This window comes from Pogona vitticeps, chromosome 1, assembly GCF_051106095.1.
Source record: "Pogona vitticeps strain Pit_001003342236 chromosome 1, PviZW2.1, whole genome shotgun sequence".
In the NCBI taxonomy this organism is placed as follows: Eukaryota; Metazoa; Chordata; class Lepidosauria; order Squamata; family Agamidae; genus Pogona; species Pogona vitticeps.
In genome coordinates, this window is record NC_135783.1 from 120,223,168 (window position 1) to 120,249,510 (window position 26,343).

The 26,343-nt window shown below is 40.1% G+C and overlaps 1 protein-coding gene across 1 annotated transcript in view; it reads left to right on the forward strand.

Moving 5' to 3' along the window:
- LOC140701680 (uncharacterized) overlaps positions 1-24,611 on the forward strand; it is a 94,849-nt gene extending 70,238 nt beyond the window's left edge. The window contains exons 6-8 of the mRNA XM_078386658.1: positions 8,773-8,944; positions 9,516-9,594; positions 21,732-24,611. Of these exons, the coding sequence (XP_078242784.1) occupies positions 8,773-8,944; positions 9,516-9,594; positions 21,732-21,989 (509 nt within the window). The 3' untranslated portion in view covers positions 21,990-24,611. The remainder of the gene's footprint in view (positions 1-8,772; positions 8,945-9,515; positions 9,595-21,731) is intronic.
- The last annotated feature ends 1,732 nt before the right edge of the window (positions 24,612-26,343 follow it).

Consider the following 26,343-nt stretch of genomic DNA (forward strand, 5'->3'; position numbering starts at 1 on the left):
CCCAAGTTGCTCCCCTCAATATGACTGAGCAGCATATCTCGCTGCCCAGAAAATGCAGCTGTGGCTAAGTATCATGACTTGGCACCATCTCCGCATCAATAGCAGACCTGCAAAAACAAAGCCAGGCACCTACCTAGACGTGAGGCTCACATATATTAGTGCCCTAATTGTTTTATGTTGTCAGGATGATAACCTAAAGCAGCTGCAGTTGAAGCTGCCCCTAAAAGAATGATTGCCAAACCTCAAGCCTTGGATCCCTGCCCTGCTTAAAGCCAAATCAGTCATCTTCCAATACTGATATTTTGTTAATGGGTATAGTCCTGATACCCATGGATCTGTGCATAAAAAGCTAAAGTGGACATCCTACCCTGGATGGATCTCAGTGCTAATCCTTTCCTGTTTAAATACACTATAAATTTTTGTAGATGTTCCACAGGAGCCAGCCAAATCAGGTCCAAATCTACTGATCTCCTGAACTCCTGGAACTCTGTACTCATTGGCAGGAACGCCTTCCACGTCCTCGGGGCCAGGGCCAAGCCTATTGCTCTCTCCGCGTCATCCCGCCAATTTGCAACCTCTGCTGGTAGTTTCTCTTGAAGTTCGCTGGATGCTGGGTCTAACTCCCTGAACCGAGCAATCTGTTGGCATGATAGGGATCAACCAAGCTGTTATCCAGTCCCAGAATGTGTTTTGTTTGGATCAGAACGTTAAATTTCAAGGCACATAATGTGAATGCACACACATGTGCCATAACGCATTCCGAGCATGACATAAGGTTGTTCACAATGTAGACAACTGCCTGAATGTCACACCAGAAACATACTGTTGAATTAGACCATTCATGTGCCCACAGCCACAAGGCACCTACTCCTGGAAAAAAACCTATGCTTGCAGTTGGACCTAAGACAGCTGAAAAGGAATAGTCTCTTAACCAGTTCTTCAGCATCTCATCCTTAATTGGACTGGGGCCCTTTGTTAAGAGAACCCTCTCCCCCATTCGCCTTTCTGTTACCTCCTGGGTCCTTATTGGTTTTTCTTTGTGCCCTGGCTCTAAAGCATGAGGTGTTGCGGTGCTGGCCAGCACAAACTGAGCACTTATGCCTGAATCGACATGCCTTATGCAAGCAGGTACCGTTGGCATTGTAATTCCAACAGAGCAAGCAGGGTTGAACCACTTGCCCCATGCCAGCACAGGAGCTCACGTTCAGACCTGGTTTATGGATAAGATGACCACTATCAAACCTATCTCCGGGGTTTGGCCTGGCCAGTGTCATAACTAGTAACCAAAGGCCTGGAAACGGCTCATCCCACCACAAATTTGGATGAATCCCACTCTGCATACAGAACGATTCACCATACATCAGCCAAGCCTGCCACACAAAGTCCACATATGCCCTGTATTTTTTATTGATTTAATAAACTACTAAACATACAACTAAAACATCAGCACAAAAAAGAAACACCCTTCTACTAAGCTAAGCCCTCCCCCCTTTGGAGTCAGAGACTCCAGCTTCGTTGACCCTCCGTTCTCTCTGGCTGGGTTCGTATATGCCCTGTAAATAAAATCCAAATACTGGAACAAGGCCTGAGCCCACCAAGGCTGAGCTCTCACAATTACCCCAGCATAGACAAGAAGCCTGGTAACCAGATAGCCTAGGTCATGTCTGGCCTATGCCTCCTGCATCTTTCTTTATCTCGCTCATCCTCCTTATCAGTCCTTATCTACTTCTCTATTAAGGAACTCAAAGAGCTCCACATAGTTTCCTAATCAGATTTTTTTCCTTTGTCACCGGTGTCAGATGGTCCCCCAAAGCGATAGCATGGTCCCTGAAGGGCAAAGCCTTCAAGGGAATGGTGTTATAGCCCATGTCTGGGACTGATGGATATGGCCATACACCTACACCCACAGTTGGACCTAAGACCACTGGGAAGGAAACCTGCAAATACGGGGAAGCCCAAGTACCTAACAATGTGCTCGCACTTGGCCATGGTGTACTTGTAGCCCCTGGACCTGGTGTAACCTCTGAGCAGCTGGCCATCCCTTTTCTGCGTGTCCCATGCCCTGTTCCTCCTCCTCACTTCTGCGCGTAAGAGTAGCTACCAAAGCACCTGATCCGTTCCTTGATGTTTTTGATGCCACATAATCCTCCTCTAAGGCTGAAAAATGAGACAATAAATCCTCTGCAAGGGCCTTAAGTTTAGCCTTCCTATGACATTGACATTCCTGGCCAAACGGCGAGGCTGTGGCGCACTGAGCGGCGTGGCCTCATGAGCTGCTTTCTCAGCCTCTAATGCTGCTATTTTATTCTGGAGTTGCTGTCATATGGGCCACTCCTCCTTGTCTGAAGATGATGGTGGAGGAGAAACTGGAGGAGCCACATGCTTCTTCGTGGCTGTTTGCCCTTCTTGGTACATTGGCCTTTCCTAGAAGCCATCCCACCTCTAAACCACACTCCTGTTAAAGCTAACCACTAGCCTCTATGGTCACATGACTATACATTAAGTATATATATCTCCACTAGCCTCAATCTGTATCTAACTATATAGTAATATGTATATAATATTTATTTATTTATGTTTTATTTATCTATCTGCATCTATATATCTATATCTATATATCTAAATAAAAATATAAATATAAAAAGTTATCAGTATCTATGTATACGGAGCTACTTGCCACCAAAAGATTTTTAAAAGCCAAAAAAAAAAAAAAAACAATAACAAACAAACCTCCTCAACCCTTCAGGCCACCAAGCGGTGCCCCTAATGGAGCCCCAATTATCTGCTCCAAAATTCTTTATCAGTTATTTCGATGTCTAATATGATGTCTAATATTAATCAATACCAATTATTAATTCATTTTTGATAGGGCTCCAAGCCACACTAGATGGGACTCTGTAAACAGATATTGTATCCTTTAGTTATTTGAGGGAGCAGAAGACAGCTGGTGGTGGTTGCAGGTATTTCAGTATACTGTAGAGTTGAATTACACTGAACACATTATCAAATGGCAGTACAAACCATCACTATTTTTTGTCTTTGTATATCTTTGCACATTTAAGAGTTAATGGAAATGTTACAGCAAATGATATGAAGACCTGTTTTAAAAAAGCTATGTGCCAGAATAATGGACAGTGGATAAACTGCTTAATGGAGTACCTAAGACATTTTGCTTTCCAGAGTGGTTTTTGTGCATGATGAAAGGGTTATGAGCATGGAAAAATTATTTGTTGCTTCCCAAATAGATTCCAAAATCCCCAAACCAGCACAGCCACAAGTCATGCTGCTTGGGGGATTCTAAGAGCTACTAGGCCAAACCTATCATTTATGTCAGTGGTTCCCAAACTTTTTTTTCACCTGTGTACCCCTTGGTAGCCAATTTCCATAATTTGTACCCTTCATATTAGCAAAATGTTTGTTGCTGCACAACACTCAATAAGGTTGCTGCACAACACTCAAATGTTCCAAAGTGGAGGAGAGTGAAAGCTGAACTTGTGAGGAGTATGCTGCTGAGCAGGCCTGCTGTGGTGGCATTTTCGCATAGTTTAGGGAGGGACTGTCCACCATTCACCAAAATAACAAAGCAAGGGAACAGGGCTTTTCTTGAGGTTAAATAATGAAGAAAACCCACACCACCATTCATCATAATGTTCAGTTAATTTCATAACTTTCACTTTGTATCCTGTCTTACAGTGTTGCTGTATGTGCCTTTCCCCACCATGATTAATTTTTTTTCATATATCGTATGTCAGTCGCAGATTTCTCTGGGTGTTCAGGGGTTGCTTGAATTCCTGTTCCAGCTTCCATTTTTCAAACTCCTGAGCGCTTAATTCCTTTGGTTTCTCTGAGGCACCCTCATCAAATTCCTCTTGCTCTGTTTCAAATAAAGGGTCACTGAAATGGCCACTCTTTCCCTCCACTTCTTGAGGTAAAACCTCAGCCTCGGGATTCCCCCTTTTGGAACGTTTGGGTGGCATATTTACTTCTGGGATGATTACTACAGAGTGTGTACTTATTTTTAAAGGACCTGTCTTTCTTCTCTTACTTCCAGTCACTAAAATAGTTCTACTTCAAGCAAAGGCTTTCTCCTCTCTTCCCTCAGATCTGCTCTGACCCCTGGCTTCTGCTTTTTCACAAGCACTCTCTACTCTTAGAGCCTTGAGCCTTGAGCTAGCCTTCTGGTCCTCAGATCCTGAAGTAAAACACAAGAATTTTCTTTCAGAGTCGTTCCCTAACTTAGACCCCCCCCCCCCCAGATCTGGGTTCAGAAGCCCCCCCACCAAGCTTTTCCCAAAAGCTCTAGTGAGGTACCAAACTTCTTTGCCACAGACCTCTGTCTAAAAGGTACCCTTGACTCCAGAAAACTTCTTTTTAAACTCAGGCTTGACTGGAATTCTTTGAGTTCAACTCAGGCTTCACTGGATTTCTTCGAATCCTGTCGCTGGTCACCAGTTGTGGCATCCACCCTCGTGCCCCTTGCTTGACTGTCAAGCCCCAAAGCACATGAAGGCAAACAATTATCTCCTTTCACTGCTGCCACCAGGTGATCTCTAAATCACCATTACTTCAGAAAGATTCAGATCCACACTTCAAGTTCTTTTAAATAAAACTTTGGTTTATTGATTACAGAGATTGATTCATAAATATCTTCAGCAGCTAATCACACCGCAGAATTTCCCAAACTACCACTCTATTACCCTCTCTGACTTTTCTCTACTGCCTGACTCTTACATTTCTCTTACTTACTCAATCTACCCCTTGACTCTCTGACTCCACATCTTATAGCATCTCTCTCGGCTCTGTTTCTCAGCAACATTAATATTCATGAACCATTACATTACATAACAAACATGAACTATTACATAGTATAACATGAACCATAGACCTAATAAATAGAGAACGCTACAGTCCGGGTTTGCACCCCTGGGGGATATGTGTATTCCAGATTGGGAATCACTGGTTTATGCCCATCTCTGAGGGAATGAATTGTTGAATGCCAGAGTTGGTGCATTGGGAGAAGAAATCTTGCACACATATTTTAGAGGGTAATGTGCACAGTGTTTCCTTTATATTCTTGAAAAGCATTGGTATACTGATTCTGATTATATAATCAGACTAGGTTGAGTTGTTGTGCACTGATATTATTATCATAGAAAAGTACTTACCAGTTTTCTTGAACAGGCTGCATTTTGCAGTAATCCTACATATGCTTCCACGTAAATAAGAATGGTTAAAGTCACCCGAAAGACATTAGTAGGAATGTGCTATCAGAATGTGTTTGCATTTCTTTAATGGTGTTTCTTTAACTTTGTTCTTCAGCTCTCTTGGTACTTTGTACTGGAATTGTACTAGACAACTTTTTTTAATTGTACAGTGATAAAAGACCAGTCATATGTTGGCAATGTGCCTTGAAAAGCATTCAGGATTAAATAACAGGAGGATGGAAGCTGGGATCGAGTGTGATAGTGATTAATGGTTATACCAATATTAGTAGCAGCAAGAGTAAATGATTGAATTTGAACTCAGCACCTCCAATTCTCAGAAACACAGACCTCTGCCTTGTATACTAAATGCTCCATTAATTCAGCTAATGGGAAGGAGAGGAGCAGTGTCTCTGCAAGTCCACATAGTAAGAGGACTTGAAATGCGTTCATGATTTTTCTGATTAGTTATGGTCATGCTTTCCTTCCGTGTGAGAGTTTATTCCCTTGTAGCAACAATTCTTGTAGCGCTCTTGTCTTTGTTGAATAACACAGAAAACTTGGGGCCAAGGTCTGTATTCTTAAACGACCACTTAAACATCAACGAACAAGGGCATGCATGACTAAAAAGGACAAAAGAGGACGCTGTTTTGCATAAAAATATATACTCACAGACATAAAATTACACATTACAAATGGGTTTTATAAATTAGTCAAAACTGTGGTGTGTTTTACCAGAGCAAGGAAGGCCTGTACTGTATTCCTTCTGATTTTAGTGCTCATTGTGGGTGGCCAAGGTCTCTGATCTCCCTGATTATAGGTCCTGTAACTTTTAATCAGACTTGGACTGGACAGGCCTCGAAATGGAAGACACATCAAAAGGGAGATTGTCCTCTGGCAGCCCTTTAAATAGAGGACAGAAGATGTAAAATGTGGAGTGGCTTGTCTTTTGAAGTCCCGTCCCCTGCAAGCTTGAGACTCTTGGCACTCTAGAAGGGTCCTCAATCCTCTGATGTAAGGAAGTGAATGACTTCAAAAGAAAGACTTGAGCATTTATGCAGGTGAAGTGCAAGTTCCAAGGGAGAATATCCTAAAGCTCTCCTGCTTTGTTGATATATTATTAATAGGAAATATAGTTTGTTTGGCACACAGGAGAGCATATAGATGTGATTGTTTAGTATAAATTTTATATGAGAGCATGTGGAGATGATATCTCAAATAAAAGGGTTGGTGTTTATATGTTGTCCAGTATGATTGACCGACGTGTTAATGAAATCTCTTTGGGAACTCCTCTCTATTTAACAGTACCAAAGGAGGAGAAAGTACATGTTTGATCTGTTCAGCAGACATGACACATTAGAAATTGTCGCATCCCCAGTGGGTAGAGACAGGGCGGTTTGCAGAAATTGGTGGGACTGTTCCATGTTGGAAAACCCCACTCAATATCTTTCTCCCTGGCACCTGGACAATGAATGCAGATATTTGGGCTGTGGTTCAGCAATATACATATTTCCTGAACCAACAGGGGAAAAAAGGGTTATAGGAAAATATATCCTGTCTGAAAACCTGGAGAGTCACTCTAATGTCAACAGTCTTGGGGTAGATGGACCAGTTGTTGCACTCAATGTACAATGGTTTCTTCTCTCTCCTAGAAACTGAGCTGGGTTAAGAGAATCCAGCCTTTGCTTCCCTCCTGCTTTCAAACCTTCAAGCTTCTGAGTTGTGATTTTCTTGGATGTTCTTTACCATTTGGGGTAGGATATGTGATCTGTCACTGTTTCTTCTGGCTTGTCAAGAGAAAAGCAGTGGCTAGAAAGTCTGTTTTTGAACTGATGCTTACAGAATGCAACTGCTAAGATGGCCACATGTTGGGAAGGCCAATTATGGCAGTTGTAGTCTGAAAAGGTAATTTTTCCAGTGTCTGGTGAAACATGAACCATCAGCCTTCCATTCTGTCTTCTAGCTCAGTATATCTGAACTATTTATGTCATTGCAACATGGAGGCTTGCACATTTACTTCCCAACTCCCCACGTTCTAGGTCTTAATCAGCTTCTTTGTCCCTCACTTATGTTTGCATCCAAGGAATGAAGATTTGGTTCTCATTATGTTTTGGACTTCCCGGCTATCCTAGCTAGCATGGCCAATAATAAATGATTGTGGGAGTTGCAGCCCAAAATCTGTAGGTCCTCCACTGTTTGCACCTCTTCCCAGCTGACTCTTAGCTATTTATCTCCTTTCTAGTTTCTTCATTGGTCTGTTTTTGTCTGTTGCAGGCCATTTTCTTCTCTTGTTTTGGATTTTCCTTCCACATATTGCTCTGTTTTCTGTATCCTTGGCTGGTTTTCATAGCTCATGGCTCACAGTAACTCAGTAAAACCTGTGTGATCTTCCAGAACGCAAAATTGATTTTTTTTGCTGTTCTGAATTTGTGGAAAACCCTACCCATATGAAGTGAGAAAGGAGCTGATAAAGCTAGTTCCCTTCCCCCTTCCACTGATATTCTCATAATCTCCCACCTATAATGGACAGCCATTTGCAACATGGAGACTTTTCAATCAATAAAGATTCTCAATGTGATTTGCTACTGAATCTGTAAAAAAGAATCTGGAAAAATCATCATTCTAAGTTGTCTGAAAAGGTTTCACAGACTGAGTGCTCTCTGCACTGCAGGCAGCAATGGAGAGGTACAACTGAAGTACAGTATTCATCGCTATTCTTCACGTATGGAGGGTACATGGGTTAAGAACATCTAAATAGGGCTCCAGTAGTTCTTTACATCTATTATATATCCCACTGAAATGTAGGCCAGAATCCTATTAATGTTCCAAACTACATTAGTTGCATTGAATCAATGATTAGTTGCATTCAATCAATGATTGAGCAGTTGCTTTAATGGGTCTAATGTAGTTGGAACAAGCAATACAGGTTAGCTTATCAAGTTGAGAGGAACCAAAGGTCACCACTTTTTCATACATGCAAGATTATATCCACCCATATATCCTCTATAGTTCAGCTGCAGAAAAGTACCTGGGGGAAAAAAGTGAATCAGTATTAAGTAAATGAGCAAAACCATTCTGTGGAAAGGCCAACAAAAAGTTCAAACAAATAGCAAGAACAAAACCCAGAGGCACTAAACAAATGTCTTTTCAGCTCCAAATCTGTGAGTCCAATTTATTTATTATCAAGAGTGGCACAGATGGTACTTCCATGTGGCTCAGATCTTATACTTTAAGGTCTGAGACCCAATTCAGATGTTACCAGAAAAGTGTATTTACAACTTTCCTGTGTCTGGATTCCATGCTAAGCAAAATCAGTACCGATTTCTTAGAGTTTACCACTAGCACTACTGCTATGGGTTTGAAAGGAATTTCCTCTGCTATTGTTCCATGCTCTGTTTTAACTGCACAGTTAAGTCATACAATTGCAGGATTTGTTTGTTTGTATGTTTTAATGTATGGAGGAGTTCTTTTACAGAGAACCAGAACAGGACAGAGAGGAAAAATGAGAGAAAAAAGCTTACAGTTTCTTAGCATTTTTTTTTATGTTTTCTCCTGTGGTTTTGTTTTTCAGGCAGCCAATGTGAAGTGGACATAAATGAATGTGCCTCAGCACCTTGTCTCAACAATGGAAGCTGTGTGGATGACATCAACTCCTATACATGTTACTGCCGGAGTGGTTTTATTGGGATAAACTGTGAAACAAATGCTGACGAATGCTTGTCAGCTCCTTGTCTTCATGGAAGGTGGCTTTAAAAAAACACATCATTGCTCCTATGAAAACACACACACACACAAACACACACACAGATATGCACCATCTAAGATTTAATGCCTAGGAAGGTTGCTGAAGACGTTTCTAATTATGCTGTTTCATAAATGAAAAGTACATGCACAGTTGAAGGATGACAGATGTTGCCAGTTTAAACTGTTGCAATCTAGTGGCACATTATCTCATTTCTTTTTTCATTTGAGTGAAATAACATAAAGCAATTTTCAATAACTGTGCATCAATTAGACCCTAATATGCTTACAAGGAGTTCTTCAGTCTTTGCATTCCAGAAAGTTAAAAGAAGGTTCTTTGCTTTAGAAAGGATTGGCATGTGGATCTGCATTTGAAATACTTCAGGGACTTCCATCACAACACGATAAAGTTGTAGGTACATTTTCTATTATGTTTAATGGGGCACAGCCAGGCTTAGTCTGAAATTCATGTACTGTACGGTTTAGATAACGCAGAATGAGGTGAGCAATATGTGTTGGATGAAATGTCTAAGTAATGTCAAATGGTATACAAAATGCAACTTCTTCTTGCAGATGCATTGACCTCATAGATGGTTATCAGTGTCACTGTGAAACCGGATGGACCAGCTCAAGATGCAGCATCAATGTTGATGTAAGTCTTCACTCTGAAACAGAAGATACATATTCTTGAGCTTGAAAACTAGAACCCATTCATATTTTCCAAATGTCAAATAACTTATTTAAAAATGTGACTACAGTGGTGCCTCGCTTAACGAGTGCCTCGCTGAGCGATGAAATCACTTAACGAGGAGCTCTGGGCCATCGCTGGAGCATTCGCTCAGCAATGGCCCCATGGGGATTTTTCGCTTCGCGATATTCGCTAAGCGTTTCGCTTAGCGAATATCGCATAACAAAGCCGGGAGAACAGCTGATCGGCGGTTCCAAAATGGCCGCCGGAAGGTCCGCGCTGCATTTTCGCGCCCTGCCCTCGTTTACCGAGGGTGCGAAAATGGCAGCGCTATGGCAGAACATCGCTTAACGGTGAGTTTTAAAGCCATAGGAACGCATTGAACGAAGTTCAATGCGTTTCTATGGCTTTTTTATTCCCGTTTAGCGATGTTTTCGCATAGCGAAGGTTAATTCGGAACGGATTAACCTCGCTATGCGAGGCACCACTGTATCAGCTTCGTCTGATAGTTACCAGTGGAGCTTGAAAAGATGCAGGAGAGAGCAACTAAAATGAGGACTGGGCTGGGGCACCTCCCTTATGAGGAAAGGCTACAGCGTTTGGGGCTCTTTAATCTAGAGAAAAGGCGCCTGAGAGGGGACCTGATTGAGACATATAAAATTATGCAGGGAATGGATAGAGTGGATAGAGGGAGGCTCTTTTCCCTCTCACACGATACTAGAACCAAGGGACATCCACTCAAATTGTGTGTTGGGAGAATTAGAACAAAATATTTCTTTACCCAATGTGTTGTTAGTCTGTGGAACTCCTTGCCACAGGATGTGATGATGGCATCTGGCCCAGATGCCTTTAAAAGGGAATTGGACAGATCTCTGGAATAAAAGTCAATTGCAGGTTACAAGCCGTGATGGTGATGTACAGTCTCCAGGCTTAGAAGGAAGGTACCTCCAAATGCTAGATGCAGGGGACGGGTATCAGGTATCTGGTTGTCTCATGTGAAGCATCTGGTGGAGCCACTGTTGGATACAGGAAGCTGGACTAGATGGTCCCTTGGCTTGATCCAGCAGATGGCTCTTCTTATCTTCTTATGTCCTTATGTTTTTGTTTATTTCACTTTTTTTAACTGAAAAGTTTCTTTAAAAAACAACCTTAGGATGAGGGACAGGAGCTTGAACCTTTGCCCCCATAATGTTGTTGTTAAGGCTTAGGCCCCTAGACCTACAATTTAGTTGTGGGGGAAAGAAACACCAGTTTTTGGCAAATAAAATTGGTTTGGGCTCCACAAATCAGATTTGGTCCATGGAGGGATCATTCAGATTCCTGTGTCAGAGTCCTAATCCTTGCTGTTCCTTTTTTCTTAAAAAGTGGGGGCATCATATCTGGTAGCTATATCTTTTCAGCAATTCTGCTGGAAAGGCACAACATGTTGATCCTTTTGTTTGCCTTTTGTTTAGACATTGTTTGTAGAAGAGGAAGTAAGGAATGCAGATATGGGCCACCTATGGTCTTTTCCAAATTGTTTCAGATTTCTTTCTGAAGCATTAATTAGCTATATAAGTAATTTATTAGTATTGGAAGGCCTTTTATTGCACTTTTATTATAATTGTATTCAGGCATGTCGAAGACCTTTTACCATGTTAAGTAAGTCAATAATGTGATAAGCTTTAAGAATTTTATTCAATTTCTATTTACTACCTGCAGTCAACATTCCAGGTGAATACATTTCTTTATTCTTTTGATCATCTGTATTTCTTTTGATGTTCAATAGAACCTGTTTGAGCCAACATACAGTTTAATTCAGTTTGTGCTTCATGCCATGTTGTAACACGTTGCCCTCTCAGCACCCAAGTGAGTTCTAGAATGAAATGTGTATTGAAAACCACTTCTCTGATGCTGTTACCACTTTGGAAGAGCCCTACTGTATATTAACCATGGCCATATAATCCGTATATAGTCATGTGACCAGGACCTGTTCAGTTGCTGAGCCATCTTGAATCCCAGTTTTGGGAGAAAAGCAGGATATAAATAAACAGATAAGTAAATATTCTTCTCCCATTTTCTCTTCCCAAAATAATTTTGGGAGGCTCTTTTTGCATTGTGATAACTGTTTTCTACAAAGTTATTGGTTGATGTGAAGAGTCACCAGTCCTATTCAGTCAGAATAGGTTAATTTGAACAGGAAGAATGTTCTAGCCACACACACCTGCTTCTCTTTAGAGGTGTACGGGAGTGCATTTCTCTATGTGACCAGTGAAAACAACATTCTGTAAGCCATGTCTGATAATATGAAATATTTTAACTTTTGAATAGATTCTTGAATCGGGACCATATTTGGCAAAGCGATTGTAAAAGGTACAGGCTTGTTTTGTGCCAAATTTGGAGAAGACTGGACAATATTTGTTTTCAGATTTAAAAAACAACAACCCCCTCCCCTTCACACATTTTGCTACTTTTTCGTTGCCCTGTGCCATTTTCAAATGTCAAACACTGCTTCCTCAAAAGAAAATGGTTCCTATTGCCAGCCTAAAAAACAAGCAAACATTGGACTTGCTTTGCCCTGTTGTTTAGAAGACACAGTGCTTATTTTACATAGGAAGTGTGTCATAGAGTTTGGCTGCACATATTGAGTCTGGGCTAGCCCCTAGACTTTCCAAGTCAAAATTAATTGCCAATAAATCTTCACTCAAGAAAGAGTTCAAATGGTTGCTGTTTTATTTAGCTAAGTAAAAAACGTGACAGAAGTCATGCCTCCAAGTGTAAGCAGAAACAACCGTGTGTTGCACAAGAATACTAGGACTTTTATAACATTGGTTACACAAAGGAATGGGAGGAGAAATGGGTGGTTCATGGTACAAAGAAATGGGAGGAGAAATAGGTGGAATACTCACTGAACTATTCCTTAGCCATTGCCCAAACATCTTGTCAGTGGTTCAAGAAACTAATGAGTCCCACTGAGGTGAAAGGGGCTTATTTCTGGCCCGTATGGTAGCTTGGGCTTCAGCCTTACCCCAGGGGTACAATTCTTTGAACAAATAAACACATACACAGAGTAGCCACAGGGTGGGGAGAGTGAGAAAGCAAGAGAGGAACAATGGAAGGAGAGAGAGGAAGCAAGAGGGAGAGAAAGAGAGATGTCATAGATGGAGAAAGAAAAGGAGAGAGTGCAGAGCCATGGAGAGAATGATTATTATGTATTTCCTGGATGATACTTCAGAGTACATCATTAATTTCATAAGGACCGTGAAAGAGATCTTGGCCTTGGGGTATTTTTGCCTTGCAAAAGACTTTGAGATATCTTTTGAAAAAACATCTGGATGCTCAGCTTGATAATTTTGGTGCAGGGTGCTTGACAGTGATGGTGGTGGGATTGATATCTAACCACCCTTCTGGAATATGGAAGAAGGAAGAATACAGGCACAGCCATTTTCTGAGATCTCCTCTCTCAGCCTGACCCATCTCATAGGGTTGTTGTGAAGAGAAAGTGGAGGGAAAGGGTTATGCACGTAATTTTGATCTCACAGGAGGAAAGATAGGATCTAAATGTAAACTGTAGACTATGTGCTCTGGAGCCTACTTCCCAGATAAGTGTCAGTAAGGTTCAAAATATCCAAATCCCAAAGCGCACAGGCAACACTCTATCTTATACAAGTATGCATTGAGAAGCTCATGGCTTCTTTTTACTTCTGTCTTTTTAAAGTCAGGCATTCAACTGTCTCTTTAGCAAGGGGTTCACCTTGATTATTTATTTATTTATTTATTTATTTATTTATTTATTTATTTATTTATTTATTTATTTGACTTATATGCCGTCCACTCTACCCAAAGGTCTCTGGTCAGCTTACAACAATTAAAATACAATTAAAATACAATAAAAAGATAAAGCAATTAAAATGCAATGAAAAATAGATACTCTAAAAATTGCCATCAGGACCCACAGTTGATATTATTTCAATTAAAATCCTTCTGGAACAGGAAGATTTTGACCTGGCACCAAAATGTTATCAACGTCGGTGCCAGACGAATCTGACTCAGGATGGCATTCCATAGTCTGGGAGCAGCTGCTGAAAAGGCCCTTTGTCTACAAACCGTTCTTCTTACCTCCTTGAGGGATGGCTGTTTCAAAAGGGCCCCCTGGCTAGATCTTAACTGCCGGGTAGGCTCATATGGAAGGAGGCGGTCCTTCAGGTATCCAGGGCCCAAGCCGTTTAGGGCTTTATATGTCAAAACATATTATCTTCCGTATCCTTCCCAGCTCTTACATTCTGCAATGTGGCTGCTCAGACTAAGGACAGTTTACAATATGGCCCCATCCCCAGTCCAATCTGTGTCTTCCTGGGGACAATTCTTGCTGATGCTGCTACTGGAGGCACCACTGATGGTTCCATTGCCTCTTTTTTTGGCCCGAGCATCACATCTGGAAGTGGAGTGTATGGCCTGATTGTCCCTTCATGGGATGTGGGCAGCGGCAGCAATCACCGTGTAGTGGTGGAGAGTTGGGAACAGAGTGAAGCACCCCACACCCTCTGCCTCGCCTGTGAGGAAATCAGAACTGATAAGGGCCCCTATCCAGGGGTCCTCCCACTGCGTGCAGTCCCAGATCTCCTCTGTGCTTAGTTCCTTTTTGGACTGCTTTAGGACATCTTCCCACATTCTATTTTCCTCTGTCCTTGAGGTTTCTGCTTCCTCCTCCCCTTCCTGTGCCATATATTCCTCTGTTCCCCCCAGTATCCCCCAAGGCCTCCGTTATGGCCCTCAGTTGATAGACTGCACCTCCCCCTTCCTTGTTGTTCTCCAGGTGCCTTCCATCCCCCACAGTCTCCTACCCCTCCCAGGTTGGATGACCTTGCTCAGCACCTGCTCGGACCCAGTGGTAGCTCAGTTCAAGGACTCTGACCTGGTTCATAGGGTGGGGACTGACAGCCTGCCAAGGTACCAGCAGTGACTTCTGTACATACTAGTATCTTGAAATCTGTGTTAAGATCACCATCTTTAATAAGTTATTTTAGTACTTTGGCAGAAAATCCCATGAGCTCTTCCATGAGCCTCCTAGAGTGGTCCTGGGTTGGCTAGATAGGCGGGATATAAATAAATAAAATAAAATAAAATAAAATAAAATAAAATAAAATGAAAATAAATAAATAAATAAATAAATAAATAAATAAATAAATAAATAAATAAATAAATAAATAAATAAATAAATAAATAAATAAATTGCATCTGGAAGTAAGAAATAGAATAAGTAATGGATAATTCACTGTTCTTCAATGATACCCCAAAATGTACTCTGACTAATGGTGAGACAGGCCCTGATATTGCTAATTGTCCTACATTTCTATGGTTCTGTAGCTTTTTGTTTATCATTTCAAAATTTAAATTACAGTTTGTTCTTTCGCAAACAATCCTGGGAATATAACTGAAGGGTGGTATAAAAACATCTTATGCACAAATAATTACACAATCACACTGGTGCAAATGGTGCCCTCCCTCACAATTGGAGACAGGCGGATGGTGAGGAATCAGAAATGCTAAAGTAATTCAGCAGTCCCTGAAACAGGAGTGATCTGCATAATCCTACCCAGCCTGGCATTTTTGTTACTCCTCAAAAACATGTCCCTGAGTAATTATCTTCATTTAATGTTTGTGACTTTTCTTTAGGGAGGCTGACTTATTTGATTTTCCATTCTCATTTGTTCCAAAAGAGGCATTAACTTTTCTGCAGACCTTGTAACTTAATTCATTCAGGAACAGATGCTGATTCCTTCTTTAACTACTAGCAGAACTGTTTTATGTTTGCATTGTTTCCTGAGTTAACGAAGGAAGAGGAAGAGAGTTTCAAAAGCAAATAGAGGAGATTTCAAGTATAGTCTTATTTGCATCTCAGAGCACAGTAGGCTGCCTGCATTATTTGAAGTCCTGATGTTTTTACAATATAAAATATTCAGGACATGCTCCGACCAAAGTTAAGCATTTCTGTATTCCATCAAGTCAAATGGGGGACTTAAGCATGTGGTTAAATATTTTCCTCTGAAAGCAATGCACTTTAAAAGTGTTTAAATGTGCCTGGATTGTACTGACTGCAGCGCACCTCTGGGGTAGGTCAGACTGACAGAAAGGACCCCTCTGATGATCTGAAAGCCCAGGCAGGCTCATAGAGGGAGATGCAGTTTCAAAAGCCAGCCCCATATACAGCGTGTTACAGTAATCCAACCAAGATGTAACTAGGGCATGTGTCCAGCATGGCCAGATCAGACCTCTCAAGAAACAGGTGCAGCTGGTGCAATAGTTTTAACTGTACGAAGGCACTCCTGGCTGCTGCTGAAACCTGGGCATCCAGGCTCAGAGATGAATCCAGGAACATCCCCAAGCTGCATGCCTGTGTTTTCAGAGGAAATGTAACCCCATCCAGTACAGGCTGCAGCCCTGTTCCTTGAGCTGCCTTTCGACTGACCAGGAGCACCTCTGTCTTGTCTGGATTAAGTTTCAGTTTATTCACCCTCACCCAGTCCGTTAATGACAGCAGGCACTGATTTAGAACTGAGAGAAGCTTCCTTGGATTTAGACAGGAAGGAGAGAGAGATTTTGGTGTCATCAAACACCAAAACGCCAGACAACCCAGAGAGACAGGCCAGAAGGATATCCTGTCCAATGGTATTGAAAGCCACTGAAAGTCCAGCATACCCAGAACACTCCCCTTGTCCAGTTCCTGGTGTAGGTTGTCCACCAAGGTTTAAATCCTATCTCATATACTGTATACTGAAATGAAATTTTCATTGAAAGGAGAATAGTTGCTTCTGGGGGCTTCCAAGAACAGCATTGATCTTTTTAATCAAGGCTCAGTCCCATTCCTGCTTCCTTAGAATTTATTTCAAAAAATTTCTTCTTGGATGTTATTTTAAAAACAAAACAAAACACGTATGTGGACTTCCAGCTGCTTCCTCTTCTTTTCTTGTGGGCCTGAACTGCTGAGCTGCACCAACGTGTGGTTTGTACTTATCTCTAGTCACCCCCTTAACAGCACAAGTTACAATGATATCTTGCCCTGTACAAAAAAGGGCCAAATATTCTCTAAAGAAAATGTGTAACACATGTTTCCCAAGGCTGAGGTGCAGAGAATCTCCTCACATAAGACATGGAATTAGGGGTAGGTGGTGTAGTGGCCATGTTTACTGGTTACTAATTTACTTATCTAAGTTTTGTGGAAAGAACAAAAACAGACTACAAAGACATCCAGAATCCATTCTCGAATGCTTTCACAGCCAGGATCTGATGGCTGTTGTGGGTTTTTCAGGCTCTTTGGCCATGTTCTGAAGGTTGTTCTTCCTGACGTTTCCCAGTCTCTGTGGCCAGCATCTTCAGAAGACAAAGCACAGACAGAGTTCCTACTCCAGTCCTCTGAAGATGCCAGCCACAGAGACTGGCAAAACGTAAGGAAGAACAACCTTCAAAACACGGCCAAAGAGCCTGAAAAACCCACAACAACCATCACATCCAGAATCATCTATCAGCTTTAAAATGTCAAAATTCAGTGCATAAAGTATAAAGCAATACTTAATGCGATGAAAAATTCCAGCGTTGCATATACACTGAAGGGTTTACGCTGCCACCAACTGATTAAGAAACAGATCTTGGGTTTGATACAGAGTTTGAGGGAAATGTTAATCTACTTAGTGTATTGCTGGTTTTAAAATAGCTCAATTATATGAATGGGCATAATTGGGACATGAATGAAAACTATCATATATGGTGATTATACAGGTGAACAGTGCAGATCCTTGGTTGGAATTCTGATCGCCACACTCAGGAAGGGGTTGAGCTGGATAAAGTGCAGAAAAGGGAAACCAAAACGAAAAGGAATTGGATCCCCTTCCCTGTGACAAAAGACTGCACAGTTTAATTTAGGAGAAAGGCAAGGAAGAGACATAACAAAAATGTTTAGAAAGCTGCATGGCCTGGGCAAAGTGGAAATTCATTGTCACAAGTCATAGTGACAGCTGCCAATGTGGATGCCTTTAAAAGAGGTGTAGAAACACAGACATCATGGGTAGCCGTGACTGCTAATCATGATAGCTATGTCTCACCTCCAGTACCACAGGTAGTATGTCTGCTGGGGAACATAATATGCAGAATGAAATATTGCAGTCATATTCTCCTGGTGGGTTTCCTCAGTGGCAACTGACTGTGTGAAGAGAATATTGACTGCATAAACCTTTGATCTGATCTGACTGAAAAAATCAAGCTGTCTGAGAGTTTCAAAAAGATCCCTCAAAATGCAAAACAGCATTCAATCAGCCAAATGAACCAAAAGTTAAAAGTTTTCCTAGCACACACACACCCCAAGTACACACTAAGAGGAAAAGCTGTTGAAATATGTTAAGAGAATGCCGAGGAATAGACACAAACGTCTCATAGCATCTGAAAATGTAATTGGTTTGCTTGGCACAAATGTTGGTGGATGGCCACCTGGTTTTTCAGATGTATGCAGTGTACCATCAGTAGGCACATATTTATACAATTGTATGCAAATATCTGCTGACTGAAGCCATATGTCATTCAATTGAAGAAGCAGATTTCAGGGTGTGGGGGCTGCAGAGGGGAATGGAAAAGAAAGCCTTGTTGCTTTCTTTAACAACATGGAATGCCATAGCCATCCTGCAGGAGATGGTGCAAGAGTTAATAATGTTGTATAGCCAAAATGAAAAACAATTGAGTTATATTGATAACTGAAAAAGTATTTGGTGCATGCTTTCCTTTTTAGAATCAGTGAGACTTCAATGTCCTTTACTAGGGTTGCATCCCACTCCATACATCTCCCGTCATATTTGACTATATTTTGTTGTTTCCCAATAATGGTTGAAATTTTGGAAGTCAACAGCAAGTTTGTAAGTTTCCGAAATTCATCAAGAAAACTCAAAATCTTGACCAACCAATGCCTGATGTAATGCTCCCGGCACATTGATCCAGTCATTCGAAGTTTGATATGAATGCAGTTTGAATTCTGCTCCTGCATTGAATGCCAGTTTTTATTCTCAGCTTCATATATAACTTTGATACTTCTCAATGATTTTTATGCTTTCTCCAATGAACTATTATTTTAGGTTGATTTTTTCCCCGTAAATTTTGTACAGAATATAAAGAGAACAAAGCTACAAGAATAGTTTGAAGTACTAACAAGCTGTAGGATGATGAGTGTAAAGAATTGGAAACAGCCACCTTTTTTAGTACACAAGAACAGAACACCATTAACTTGAAACAGGAGACTGGCCTTTTTTTTTCCTATTATTGATTTGGTCTATTCCTTTAGGTATTTTAATGAATTTAGTGAAAAATTAATTTGCTAACCTTAGGTTAGTTTCTTTGGTACTGTATAAAACAGCCCGTTCTTCCTTTGGGATACATAATTCAATTACTATGTAGAATGGTTTCTAATAAATCATTCTTGGAGTTGGAGTGCCCACAGAGGAAGCACATTGTTTTCCTTGTTGCTCATGTTATCCACATGATTCCCTTTGAATTCCGGTATTTGCATTGAAGTGAAATTAGCTAGCGGCATGAAAAAATGGCCCTAACAAGAATCCCCACCTTATCTTTAAAACAAGACTCTAATATTTCCCTTCTTAGCAAGAAACTGCTAATTTATGTGCAGCTGAATGCCATTTCCAGCCCTGATGTCATTCAGTGAGCTGAATCGTTAGGTGATTAGGACTAAGCGTCCATAGTTCTGATATGGCACTCTGAACATTGCCCAACGCATGCCCTCAATGGGAAACACTTGGATGTTAAGCATGGTGGCAAAATAGATGCTCCTTGGGACCCCACCCTACACATGGTGTTTCACTGTAACTTGAGGCATCCAGTGATGGTCCTTCACAATATTTGTCACTTGTTACAAGTAGGAGATGCAAGTTTCTGAATGCTCTGTTTCTCCTCAAGAGATTCAATCTATTAAGAAAAAGACAGAAGGTTTTTACTGTCTGGATGCCGCAGCAGACAGTGTCCTGTCTGCCATTGCTTGCATTTTTTTGGATTAGGTGCAGGATTTTTTTTTTAAGGTTAGGACTATACATTGAGATTTCAACCACATTGTAAGATGTAATAGCCCCTACATTGTGGAACAAATTGCCAGTCGAGGTGCATCAGGCTTCATTCCTTCCAATATTCAAGAAATTACTCAAGGCAGAATGATATAAGGCAGCCATTAAAAACATCATACCCTCAAATGATGTTAATTTTAACGTTTGATCTAGAAATTGACTCATCACAATTGGACTTCTGTCTTGTTAGGTCGGATGAGTAGCGAAACATTTCAACCTAACAAGAAAGAAGTCCAGTTGTCATGACTCAACTTCCAGACAACCACACCTGGATGACTGAAATGTTCACAGATATTTAACATATCATGTTTAGGTTTTCTGTAAACCATACTCAAGTTGGTTATAGTGCCATTTTGATGGTTATTATGAGAATGAAGTGGATGGTGGTTGTAGGGTTTTGCCTGTTTGTATTCCACCCAGAGTAGTGTGAATTCACTAATCAGGTGGTATATAAATTAAACAATTGAGCAAGTAAGTAGCCATATGCCACACTCCTAGCTTATGAATGAATATTTCTATAGCCTTGCCTTTTTCTTTGAATGCTCACAGTCTTCACATGTCACATAATTTTGGACTAAACAAGATAACTGAAAAAATAAAATAAAATCAAGCACTATGACTAATGCTCTGGGAGAATGAAAGTACATTTGCAACATTCTTATTATGTCACTATTAGTAAATCTATATGACTTGAAAGATTAGTGATTAGAACAGGAAGCCATTTTTCAATTTTCCATTAATATACTAATCTGATCTATAGAGTCTTGTTATATGCAGAATTTGTTACATTGCTTTTAACTTTGGTAAAATGTCCTCTGCTCTCAGTACTTCCACAACATAGTTTTCATTATTAATACAATAATAAAACCCTAATAAGAATAATAAACTCCCACATAATAATTTCCTACATATTTTAATACTCCATAAATGATGCCTGGACATTGGACTTAATTTTCTCCTCCTGTTCACAACAGACCGCAAATCCCTGCTGGCTGCGCCAAAGCCCCATAGCATGCCAAACAAAGCTGTTTGGAGTGAATCTGCTGCATTAATAAATGAGTAAATACCAGCTCGCTGGAAGAAAATCTATATAGCTCTCCAGTATGGATATTAATTTTGGAGTTTTATTCTCCTTAAAATATTTGCAATGCTGATATTCATTTTTATCTCTTTCCTTGGTTAACTCTTGCCCTGACCCAGCCAAAAAAAAAAAAGGATCCAAATACAGTTTCATTCTTCAGCAGATGGTGGTTTCAGTCTTCTGCAAACAGATCTGTTGGCTAGAGTGGATGCTGCCAATGGAATCAGATAGGGTCTGTTATGAAGATCCTATCTCTAAACCCCTGGATCCACCAATTTGGGCAATAGTCTAAATCCAAGTGCTAGTCCCAGTTAAAGAGAACCAGAAAAATCAATTCAGTTGCTTAACTGTCAAGTTATGATCAAGTGATACTGAAGGCTGACACTAGTTGGAACTAACAATTGGATTTCACCACATGTGTTCTGTTCTGTAACAGCTGATTGTAAACTATGTATCATTTCCAAAATGGAATTTGAATGCTCATAAGAATAATGCATAATAATCTCCACAGTAGTTCTAATCAGTGCCACATAGTGTTCATGCAGTGCAGACCGAAATCACTTTCCACTGAATGAAACCGCTGGTTACCTGTGAATAGCAAGCTTTTGTTGCCATGTATAAAGCTTTACTTAGCTTTTCTTTCAATTGACTAGAAAGAAAGAGACAAACAAGCCTCACTATTTATGTATTCCATCCTCCAAGAGATTAATCCTCCATTCTTGCCAAGATCCATGCAATAAAAATTGATAACTTCTTACTTGTTTAAGATCAGTGGCTCTATTTAGGTACCTAAAGTTAAGCAAAAAGTGTTTTATTGAGGAAGACCATATTTCTCAGTATCTTGAGTGAAGTGCAGAGATCTGTTCATAGGAAGCAATATTATACTGCTAAGGCTCTGAAAATCAATTTATTGTCATTTATCTCTTCAGGAATGTGAATCTACTCCCTGTCTTAATGGTGGTTCTTGTCAAGATTTGGTCAATGCATTTGAGTGCACTTGCTTGAGCGGATACACTGGTGAATTTTGTGAAGTGGATATTGATGTTTGCACTGAACCTCTTCTGAACTCATCTCTCTGTTTCAATGGAGGTAAATGTGTTGACGGCCCTGGAAGAACTTTTTATTGCAGGTCAGTAGTTTGCTTGCCTATAACAAGAGCAATCGATATACATCAAGTGGTTGAGTAAAGAAAGAGGAGGAGTTATTTGTTATGTGGTCGTTTCTAAACCAAACTGAATTTCATGCCTTTTTTTAAAAAATGGCGGTTTATAAATGACTGGAAATTGCTACATCTTAACTTTGTCTAAGTTACCTGTTTGATGCAATGTGTGAAGGCTGCTTAAATGCCATTCATTTGCCCTTGACATCCATGTGGAACTCCTGTGTGTTTGGATTACCACTTAAATAAACCACCTGATGGATGTAGAAAGCAGGATTGTGGAATCACGAAGACACTCCCAACAGAGTGAATGATGCCATGCTTAACATCATTGCAGTAGGCTCCGGCTCCCCATCAATGTGGCTGAGAGGGACAGGATGAAATCTCACTGGATCATTTGTTCTTAATGAGGCAGATCGTCTATCAAGAGCTTGTTAGCCCCTGACAAGATTTCCCCACTTACAGTGCAAAAATCAGTTGTGTGTTTTTTTCCAGTTGAGATCTCTGTCATCTGTGCAAAACTGCTTTTCACCTTTCTGAAATGAAGAACATTCTCTCAGCAAGCAGAGAAGGGCTGGGTGATTGATCCAAATTGAGACACAAATCATTCATCTAGTGCTTCTAATTTTTAAACATTAACACATTTGGTCATAGTGTAGCTACAATACTGGCACAAAATGTGCAAATATAAATCTTGCACAAGTGAAAGCTTTCATTTAAATCAACGGAAAGTATCTCACCACTTCACAAATGAAGATAAGAAAAGTACAATTCTCATGCTTGTGCACAAGAGCAAGACAAAGAAAGGTGTACATCCTTGACTAAATCAACCCAGCTAGAGATTGGGTCATATAAATTTATTTATTTGTTTGTTTGTTTGTTTGTTTGTTTTTTGACTTCTACCCTGCCCCTCTAGACAGAGTCTACTCGGGGTGGCTTACAAACAGTTATAAAACATCATAAAATATAATCATATAAAATCATCATTATAAGTATCAAAATATATCGCATGAAACACAGCAGTGCAAGAGTTGGTCATGGAGAAGCAGCTCTGATGTGGCTGGAGTAATGCTTAAGGGCCTATACAGAAATAACGCTAAACCATTGTTTAGGCTTTTGTGTATGAGCTGTGAGGAAATTGGACTTGGGTTCTCCCTTCTTTGGGTTTTCCTCTTTGGTGGACATGAAAGTCATCTGAAATATCTACTCCCTCATTCTGTGTAACCACAGAGCCTTATAATGTGTGATTATGTGGAATTGTAGCTTGTCTGTTTTGGTTTCATAAAACATACTTTCAGAATAATAATAATATGCCATCATGTAAATTCTGGCTTGTGGTGACTCGCGGTCCCAAATGGTTAATTAATAATAGTTTCCTGCATTGGAGCATAACAGAATCTTTACTTAGTCTCAAATCTAAGTAGGGTCTTCAGATTGTTTGTGGACAACCATTCTGGAGAAAAAGAGGGGAGGGAAAGTGTGCAAAGCTAACCAACCTTCTTATCATAATATCAATGGAGGACTAACTTTTTGTCTAAATTGACACAGTGAGGGATTACATCAGTTCAGCTCCACGTTATAAGGTATTTATCTGACATCATCTACACAAGAAAATTTCAGGATGCACGACAAACACAGCATTCAGAATAACCCTTTTCTCTGGCGTGGCGAGTATCATGTAACTGCCGTGCATCTATCCAATTCACACATTGACAGAAATAGAGAAAAGGCAGGGTAGACAGGGTTACATCCAAATGTGTATATATTCAAAACATAAGATTTTGAAAATAACATAGTGAGGACTCTGAGAATATGTGGTATTCAGTGTGGATAGAGTGGTGGACTACCTTTTATGGGAGCTAGGCTCAAATCGCTGATCAGTCATGGAAACTCACAGTGCAGGGGGTGTGGAACTAATAAACCAATTGTTAAATATCTAACCTTGAAAATCCTGTTACAGTTGCTATAAGTCAATTCCAGATGACATACGATGACATATAACAGAGAGAAAGAGAGAAATACACACAAGGATATACTGTATATATAAGTAGTAAAAACATAACATCCTTCAACTGAAGCAGCAGGAAGTTAGATTTAACAAAAACTAGTGGAGAGAGGCGTGCATTTGGAAGGGCTCAGCATGATGTGAATGGTGGTGATGAATTAATTAATTCTTTACAGGGATCAAAACATTCATATACACAAAGCTTTTAACATTCTCTAGGCTGCTTCAAGACATTTATCAAATTCTTTTTGTATAAAAAGAATAGGCAGGATTCCACTTTGACTTACCCACATACTGAAAAGCTTTATAAAAAGGAATTCTAATCCTTTGTGACAATTTCCTTTGTGAAATACTAGAATCTTCTAAAAGCATGTATTTCAAGGTTCTATTATCTGTTCTGCAGTTGAAAGTGTGGAGTAAAATTGAAAGGAGTTAATAATTTTATTTCATATAATTATTGAGAACAATGCCAATGGTATCTTAGTGGATTATAACTCTAAAATACGTCTGGTAAATACTCTAATACATTTGCGTAGTCTTCATTATTTTTTTTAACAAATACAAAAACCTGTACATGAACCTAAACTAAAGGAAATGCTTATTTTTCCCTTTATTAAATTTCTATCTTGCCTTCTGCCAAAAAAATGACAATCAAAGCAGCCATCTATAGTAAAAATCCACCAACAATTAATTCAATTAAAATATAAAATTTAAAACCACATTGATACAAAGAAGCAACTCAGTTGCAAACAAAATGATGAAACCTTGAAAACCGACAATGAAAGCATTGAAAAGGAATCCACCAGTACCTCTTTCTGAATTCAGATCTTCAGGAAGAATAAGAGACATCATGAAGTGGGGCTTTGACAACCCATCGCAGACTGGCAAGATAGAAGGCCATCATAGCTGATAATCCTCAAAACCACCATGAAGTTCAGCAGAACCAAAAAGAGTATATTCCTGCTTCAAATGGGTGTAAATTACTCACCAAAGCTACCAAAGAGGTTTCATAACCAGGTCCGAGGGTTGTTTAAATAGGATGCAAGTAAGCCATTTCACCCAGAAATCCCTTATCTTGCTTTGCATTTGTTTTCATGATTAATTTAAAAATCAGCATTTTTTAAAATCCGTAACTGTTCATATTGGTTAAATGCTGTACCTTTCTGTGCCATTTCCCTCCTTCTTTGGCCTTGCATCCTTTTGCTTGCACCACATTGCTACTTATTCCTTCTGGGTATGGTCATCAATGTGATTTTGTTAATGCCTGATGGCATACTCCTGATACTATATCATGACTGCTTGCAAATAGAACAATGTGGGTTAATTCTGCCAATCAAATTAAACAGCCATATGGGGAAAGAAGCTTGGGAGAATGAAGTCAAAGTTAGAAGAGAACAGCAGCCAAGGGATGAAAAATATTCTGAATAGCAACAGCGCACCAAGAATGTATCACAAGTTCATTTTTTTAAGGTATATATTATTTAGTCACACTGAAATGTGCTTCTTTTCAAAACAGACATAGGGAATTGGAGAATATTTGAGACACCTAATTTCATCTCATGGGAGGGCTCAAATATGCTACACTGATCTTTCCTTGAAGTTGATTTTCAAGTTTGTACATAATGGCATAGAAGTTAGAGGCAATATTGGATCATTGATATACAGTGGTGCCTCGCAAGACGATTGCCTCGCGGGACGATTAATCCGCAAGATGATCGGTTTTTGCGATCGCTGTTGCGCTTTGCAAGACGGTTTTTCCTATGGACGATTTTTGCAAGACTATGTTTGGGTCTATGCTTCACAAGATTTTTTTAGACCGATGCTTCGCAAGACGGTTTATTTCCCATTGGAACGCTTTAAATAGATTTCAGTGCATTCCAATAGGGAACCGCATTTCGTAAGACGATGTTTTCAATGGACAATTTTCACAAGATGATGATTTTCCCCCCATTGGAACGCATTAAATAGATTTCACTGGGGAACCACATTTCGCAAGACGATGTTTTCGCAAGACAGCGATTTTCACGGAACGAATTAACATCGTCTTGCGATGCACCACTGTATTTGCATTCAACTCCTGACTGTCTGCTCTGATTGTTTGACAAACAAAAACTGGTTTCTTACTCATTTTTTGTCAGTGAAATTGTCATGTCTATATCAGCGAATTTATACTGCACAATCTTTTAAAGAAAGAACATTTGTGTGATGTATATTGTGTGCAATCATACCAAAACTCTTCAAAAATCTGCCTAAGCTTACAGGCACAGGTCAGGGATTCTGATGTTTGAACATATCCCTGAACATCTTACAGAACTCTATAGATCACCAGGAAAAAATCTTGGCCACAGCCAGGGACCTTTGTCTTATCTGGATTCAG